This window comes from Urtica dioica, chromosome 6, assembly GCF_054948205.1.
Source record: "Urtica dioica subsp. dioica isolate 48M chromosome 6, U.dioica_male_clone48M_v1_H2, whole genome shotgun sequence".
Taxonomy (NCBI): domain Eukaryota; kingdom Viridiplantae; phylum Streptophyta; class Magnoliopsida; order Rosales; family Urticaceae; genus Urtica; species Urtica dioica.
Genome location: NC_142761.1, coordinates 9,482,891 through 9,490,889, shown reverse-complemented (window position 1 = coordinate 9,490,889; position 7,999 = coordinate 9,482,891). Strand labels below are relative to the sequence as shown.

Below are 7,999 nucleotides of genomic sequence, written 5' to 3'. Positions count from 1 at the left end.
TAAAACAGACAATAAGAAAACAGATAATGACAGAGATCTATTCCAAAATTCAGCTCGAGAATAAGAAACTTCCAAATGACATGTTCACATCCTCCTCAATTGGAGCATGGGTCATGGAATATGGTTGAGGAACTAAAGTGGATGCCAACATTGCTTGCCCATCAGTGTTTTTCTGATTCAAACGAATCAAGTGAAACACATAAATTTTCAAATGAGACAGATCAGCCACAATAATCATCAGTACAATAGGGGAAAATAAAGAAATAAATGCATTATCGGACCTCACAATAGCTTTTTGAAAACGTAATCAGCTGCAACAAACTCTTCTACGCTGGAAGTCCGCAGAATGATTCGAAGAATTGAATACAAAACAGGTTCTTGAAGTCCTTCCCCGAGAACTTTGCTAGCAAGGGCATCAATGTTTTTAGGGTGTCCAGATATAAGATCACCAACGCAGCGTAATGCCTGAAAAGGTGAGTAAAGTTTAACTACTAATAATTGAATTATTTTTCCAACATCAGACAGATGAAAATGTGCAAGGTACTAATACACTGATACTTACGAGTCTCTCGTCATATTTCAAATATAATTGCATGCATTACAACAGGTGAAACAGAAAGATCTATGTGAGGATGACCGTTTTGAAGTGAAATATATTCCATAGAGAATTATGAAGAATTTACAGGAACTATCCACAATCACGCTGTGCACAAAAGAAGGTACTCAGCAATACCATTGAAATAACCCTGTCCAATGGATATTTTTTGTCATAAACCAACTAATGAACTATGTAAAAATAATAACCTTATTAAAATAAAACATCGGAACCTTGGAATAAGAACCTGTTGCTCTAAACCTGGCTGAATTCTTGTGAGTCAGATCTGTCACCTCGCAAGAGAACATTATGAGGCCAAATAGCCATTTTACCCTGCTGCTTATTCTCGGACAGATTAGGGTCTAAGATGCTCATCCCTCTTTTAATACAACAGATCTGCCCTATTTTACTGCAACAGATTGCCAACACCAATAATAAAAAGTAATAACCATGTTGAAAATTACCAAATAAAAAATTGTACAACAAAATCCACAAATGAACGAGCAATGACAACTTGAAATCACAATCTCAATATCTATTTATAAACATAATTATAAAACTCGAGGAATCTAAATTCATCAACAACGTTCAGACTTAAACCTCCGAGATCAAAGCACATGATTAGTCATGCTAGCTGATTAAATCTTTACTTATTATTAACTACCAATAAACCAGTTAACATTCAAACATGGAATTGAAGTATTTTTTTTCATTCCAGTATTTCATCAAACACGTAGAACACGCACTTTCAGACAGACGATACAAGTACCAGAATCGAAGACAAAACTCAACAAAACAACAATGTGAACTCAACGTCGAACACGTTTTCGTTTCAATTTCTAAAACCCTAAGTCGAGAATACGAAGAGAACTCAACAAAAGAACATAATCCTCATAAATCTAGCTACTTCATCTCTTACATTCAAATTTCAATAATATGATGATGACGAACCTAGGGATGGTAAGAGAATCGAGAGGACGGAAGAAACGTGGTGGTCATCGAGCAAAAGAAGCTGAGGCACGTGAGAGAGAAGGCCGACAGTTGTCGGAGGCACTGAGCGAAAGAGATCTACACAAAATCGTTCATCTTGTGAAGTCTCTCTACATGACATTTTGGGAAAAAAAAAGTCTCTGGTATGAGCAAGAAGCTAGTGATATGGAGGCGAAAATCTAAGTCAAAGAAGAAGACAAAAAATACTGTGGGATTTAGAGATCTGTATATTTCTAGGTTAATATTTGTAGGTGAGGGATTGTAATTCAGTAGGAGGTGAGGGTTATACAGAGTCGTGGTTACTCGCTAGCGCTACTGGACCGAGAGTGGGACTTGCAAGCTGCCTCGTCCTGCTGCAGAGCTTCAACTGTATGGCATTGATATGTAGAAATCACACACACACACAAAACATTAGACTGAATTTCAGAGTCCACTTCGAGCAGCAAAGCAGAATTTCAAATATCAGGCATTAGATCATAGCATAAAAAGGCAACTGAATTCAAGATTTCCAAACAATTAACCACTTGAATCATGTTGGAATCGATCTAGGGTTTAAGAAAATAATTAACGCTTCGGGAAGCGGCGGAATTTTAAAAAAAAAATTTACAAGTAAAAACGGTTTTTTACTAACCTAGACAAAAGAGCAAGTACATGTAATTAAAAACTATTATAAGATAAGAAGTTTACTAACCTTTCTTGAAGCTTGATCTTTGAGAAGCTCTTAGAAAGTTGCAACGCTCGTCTCCCCTCGCAGCACGTCTCTCTTTCTTTCCTCGGCACCTCGAGCAACCACGAAAGTTTCTATCACTAAATCACTCGAGAGAAAAGGAATTAGTGAGTGGGCACTTTTAAACACTACGACTTAAGAACGAGTCTTGAAGTCGCAGAGCTAAACACTAGGTCGAATGAGGACCTAGGTGCCAAAAAAAAAATCGAAAATAAACTAGAGAGAGAGAGAGAGGAGTCGGCCACAAGTTCTAGAGAGAGAGGCTCTCAATCTCTAACTTATGTGGAATGAATTAAATGAAGGGAATGAGGGTCCTATTTATAGGAGAGGGGTTGACCTTGGAAAGAAGTAGTTTCCTCTTATTTTCCAAGCCTTTATGAGCAATCTTTTATTACCCATTCCTATCAACATAGGCGCCCACCTCATTCAATCCACAAGGGATTAGTTTCCTCTTTTGTTTCCCTTCTTGGTTGCCTTGGCCGATTCTCCTTGTTTCCTCATAGAGGAAATTTGTTTCCTCTTTTTCTTTTGGCAAGTATCTTGATACATTTATGCACAAAATAATCTCTCTTTCTCTTGGGTATTTGGGCGCCCATTTCACATCTAGAAGGAGCTTCTAGAAACTTCTTCATTTGTTCATAACAACATGAGAAAGGCCCATTAAGAATTTTCAATAAAATTCTTATGAAATGAAATTAATCCACAAGGCCCAATAAGACTAATATTGGCCGAGTGATGCATGTCATCAAATGACCTTGTCAAAAAAATTTATTGACATTCATTTCATCTTATTTTTCAAAAGACAAAAATACCCTCTTGACTATTTTCGTTCTTGTTTTGACTTAGCTTCCAGTTTAACTATTCCTACTCGATGTGATTCGTGACAGTGACCTCATGGACCCAAATGAACAAAGCTTGAGCTAAACACTTGGACTCAAAAGTTCACAAACCTTTTCCAAGTTTAGCTTAATGCCAACTGACTCCACTAAAGAGTTGACACTGAAAATCTCTCGGTTCAAATGAATTTATTTTCTACTCAAGAATTTAACCTAATTATGATGAGCGGATCCACTGAATATTATCTATGTTTACCCTTCATGAATGTCATCAGCTAGTCGGGATTTACTAAATTACCATTTTACCCTTCTAGCTGTTATTTCCTCAACTCCTTTGTCGCTTGTGAATAAGTTAGAAACAATGTATTGACGAGGAGCTAACAAGTCACATTGTTTCATCCAAAAGAGTCAGGACTCAATTTGGACACTGGCCAGTTCATTTATTCACACTCCAAGGAACAAAGCATGAGGTGACATACATTGCATTTCAGCAATCTTGTACATGAATTCCATATCTATGAGAACTTCACAAAGTTACTCATGACATTCTCACAACTTAGTATTTCACCAATAGGCCCTGTTCGGAATCACATAGTGAGTCCGAACTCTGACTTTCTCAAATGAGAATACTAAGCTGTGAAATGGCATGTCTCATTTCAGGATTAAGGTAAGCATGATGCAATTCATACGTAGTGACTTCGAGACATAAGAGGTTAAATGGTTTGTTCTTATCTTGTCTCTAAAAGTGCACTGGTCAATTCAGTACCTTCGGAAGATACCTAGAAGAACTATAGAGTCTCCAACTCTCAATGCCTCATAACCAGACATCATAGATTCTTCTAACAATCATACTGAGGTCAATAGTCCTTTGACCCTTAGATTGCGAATATATCGTTTTAAGCAAACTACGAAGAGTTTGTTCATGCAAATCTACATTTGTCTCTTCGTAAGTTGTTTAGTTTGTTTATGGACTAAAAGACTAAGGTTTTATCATAAAGCTTCAAACAAAGAAAGAATGAATGACCGTTTCAACTTTTTATTAATGAATAAGCAATTACAAGCAAGAGTCTTCATAAGACTATATGACATCATATGTACATAAATACACACTACAACTCTTCTTTTGGGCACCATTGACAACAAATCAACATTTGAAATTATAATCTTACACTTTGGTGTCGATCTCAACATTTGAAATCCAAAACTAATATAACCGAAAAGCCCCAATTAGAGCTCAAATCCTAAACCAAACAGCATAGAGCGAAATCCCTAAATTACAATACAAACTCGGATTCAATACAAGAGATTTTGAGATTTCCTTACCTAAAAAAAAACGAAGACGTCGAATCCTCTTCTTCTTTATCGATTCACCACTAAATCTATGAACAGCAAGTTGAACCGAGAAGAAAGAGAGAAAAAGTATCAATGCTCAAACCCTAGAAACTTATCGCGAAAAATTTGAGAAAAAGAATGAAAAGGAATACTCGAGGCCTGGAGATACAAATAGAGAAGGAGAGAGGCGCAAACCTGGAAAATCGAGGTCGGAGGTCTTGGTCGGCGGTGGTGGAGAGGTCGCGCATGGATAACGAAGAAGAAAAATAAGCATCGAGGTCGAAGGTGAAGAAGGTAGAAGCCGTGGTGAAAGTCGTCGTAGATCAGCAGTAGCGGAGGAAGAGCTAAGCGACGGCAAGAGAGAGGCATCGAGCTTTTTTTGAAGTCTGTCTCCGAGTAATATTTGAGGGAGATAGTAAAAGAGTTGTGTACGCGTGAATATTAGTGTATTTCCAATACTTAGTCGTTTTTACTTTATTGTCATATCGGTGGGAATATGAAAATTTCCAATACTTCATCTAATTTGTTAGTGGGAAGTTTCCCTCCCAAACTCAAATAGTAAAATTTTGTTAATTTTTTATATTTTAAGTATTACAACTCCTTCTTTACCTTTGACTGTAGTGTAAATGTGTCAATATTTTGTGGGAAATTTCCCTCCATTTAAAAATGGTGAAATTTTGATCATTTTTAATTTTTTGAGTATTAACACTACTTTTTTATATTAGCTGTAGAGAAAAATAGACCATTATCTACAGCTTTATATTCGATTGGAGTCTAATATAGGCCTAAAAAAGGTGACTGTAGTATGTATTCAAAGACTCCATTAAAAGGCTAAACTGGAGTTAAAAAATAAAAAAAACTGTAGTTGTATCCCATATTTCTGGTAGTGTCACAAGAAAAATTAACACGTAAGTTCAAGTCACAGAGTTGGCTAATACTAATAAGATTAGCATTGAGGCCTTCAACCAATAAAGTCTCTGTTGAGCAAGATAAGCCATGATAATTAAGCTGACCTTTACCAATAGTCTTGGCCTTCACTCCATCACCAAATGTAACATGGGAATTAGAGTAAGGTTTTATCACTACAACAAATCGCACCATTACCAACGATTTTTTTCGTCGCTAATAACCCCATAATCGTCGCTAAATCTCTTTAGCGACGATTTTTATCGTTGCTAAATGTCCGTGCCTAAATATATTTAGCGACGAATTAATCGTCGCTAAATATTTACCGACGATATTACCGACGATTAAATCGTCCCTAAATGTTTAAACTAGTAGTTTTTTTAATTATTTAGCGACGACTTAATCGTCGCTAATTCGTGCGGGAAAATTTCGCGCTTCAATTAGCGACGATTAAGTCGTCGCTAATAAGTTAATTTTTTAATAATTAGCGACGACTTTGTCGTCGCTAATTACAAACTTTTTTTTTTCGATTTTTAAAATTATTAATTTTTATCGTCGTTAATTATTTATCTTTTATTTTGTTTTTCGTTTATGAATTTCTAACATGAAAAATCAAATAAAAACCAAAATACATTATCCAAATCAACTTATATATAAAATCCGGTTACGTTTTCGATTATCGAGAAATATGTAAATAATAATCTACAATGCACAAAATATCTTATAAAACACTAGTCGCGGCGTATGCTTTGTCGTCCTGCCGCTTGTTTTCCCCCTCCTCGACGTGAAACGCTCTTCTGCTGGCGCTGATCAGTAGACTGACTCGGACCGCCGGGCGTCACCTGCTGGCTACCATCGGGAGTCCTCTGCTAGCCGCCCGTCAGAGTGTGGACGCTAGGCGTCGGAGTTTGGACACCGGCCGTCGGAGTCTGCTGGCTGTGGGACGACAGAGCCTGTTGCGAACTATGCGGAAATTGAGGCATAAACGAGCTCAGGTTGAGGCCGGGCACCTGACTCTGTATTGCCTCGGCGAACGAGGTGAGGGTCGACGTGACCACCTCCTGGGAGATATATCCTGGATGCGACGTCCCAACCTCCGAACTACCGTAGACTTCGGCGAGGTCAGCCGCCATCCGTGCTCCCTGTGGCACCAAACGTCCGACGCCGGTCAAGTGATCAGTCCGCGAACCCATAATATCACGGATCGCTTGCTGCTCTAGGACGGAAATATCAACGTCCGTTCCTTGTTGCTCTGCCTCCGCTCGCAACGTGTTGAACCTATCGACCAGTCGATCCTGATATAATTAACCAGTTAGTATATATTAATCGAAAAATAAGACAAAATAAATGTAAACTTACATAACGTGCGGAGGCTTCAGGAGTCAGCCATTCGGACTTGTCGGACTGATGTTGGCGCTTGTAGTTCGCAAACAAGCTCTCGAAAGCGCATGTCTCGACACTCTTCTGCATGTAAACAAAATTTCAAGTGTTAGATAGTTTTAACGATTTGAAGTATCATATAAACATAAAACTTACGTTCTTCATGCGGTGGGTCAAGAATCCAATCGTCCCCTGTCGACTCTTCGTTTTCTTCTTCGAGCGATTCGCCTTGTTCTTCGCTTGTATGGCCTGTAATATAGTAAACGTACACGTAAATAACAAATTGTATAATAAAAGGGTAAACACATATTTAACGTAAATGATTTGATTACCTTAAACTCATCGCTCGAATATCGTTGTATAAGCGTCTCCCAGTCGGTGTCGAGCTTAACGGTCCTCGGTTTCATCGACCGTGCCACCTGTATGCTGCTCTTGCAGTCGATGTCGAACCATGACCGCAAGGTATGCCTCCAATCGCGAAGACGAGTCTTTGCGTCTCGAATGATTGCCGCATCGACAATCGCCTTCTTCTTCCCGGTTGCGTCGCCATCGACTCGAATGTCGTACTTGTCTCGAATCGTTGATCGGATCTCGGCCTCCTTCGCCGGCCCCACGTTCGCAGTCGTCCACCTTGGGACCGTAGGCGAGATCTTGTCTCAGACGACCAACCCGAGCGTGTTCGCGAACGTCGCGAGATCCGGATCCATCTCTCGCTCTGGCTACAAGAACGACTGAAACTCCTCGTTATAAATAACGACTTCCTTCACCCCGGGGCGCCGTGCACGCTCAGATCGTTTCCCGAGCGTCGGCCCACGCATGGCGGGTTCGATATCCTCGTCGGCTTCGTCGACGACATCGCGTACTGCCGCCTCCACAATAATTCGGGAGACGGGATAGGTAGTCATCCCCGCCTCCGCTGCCTCCGGCTCCTGTAGCCGTAGCCATCTGAAATTTACCTAAAGATAACTCATTTTATTTTACCTAAAGATTCAACATTTAAAAATTTAGTAATTTCCAGATTTTATTTTATAATTTCACTATCCTACCGAAATTTCGGCAGAACCTACCCTATAAACTTAACAACCCGGCATCAAGCCTTTAACATTAAAACCTGCATAGAAACATCATAAAACTAACGATAAATCGAACCTCAGTGGTTCGATTATTAAAATACATAATCCATAACCAACTAATTAATTTCACATTTTTATTCTTTTTTAAATCTATAAACTA

General features: G+C 38.9%; 1 protein-coding gene across 1 annotated transcript; it reads right to left on the bottom strand.

The window, feature by feature from the left end:
* Nucleotides 1-6,031: 6,031 nt before the first annotated feature.
* On the bottom strand, nucleotides 6,032-7,881 carry LOC149393310 (uncharacterized). The gene is made up of 4 exons (XM_089617646.1): nucleotides 7,099-7,881; nucleotides 6,923-7,015; nucleotides 6,746-6,850; nucleotides 6,032-6,681 (listed from the first exon to the last, which is right to left on the bottom strand). The coding sequence occupies exons 1-4, from the start codon at nucleotides 7,171-7,173 to the stop codon at nucleotides 6,256-6,258; spliced, it is 699 nt and encodes a 232-aa protein (XP_089473772.1). The 5' UTR covers nucleotides 7,174-7,881; the 3' UTR covers nucleotides 6,032-6,255.
* Between the last annotated feature and the right edge of the window lie 118 nt (nucleotides 7,882-7,999).

Coding starts and splice junctions, on each gene's coding strand:
- LOC149393310 (XM_089617646.1), bottom strand. CDS start 7,173: ATGAAACCGAGGACCGTTAAGCTCGACACCGACTGGGAGACGCTTATA. Junction 7,016..7,098: donor ATTCGAGCGATGAGTTTAAG/GTAATCAAATCA, acceptor ACTATATTACAG/GCCATACAAGCGAAGAACAA. Junction 6,682..6,745: donor CTGAAGCCTCCGCACGTTAT/GTAAGTTTACAT, acceptor TAATTATATCAG/GATCGACTGGTCGATAGGTT.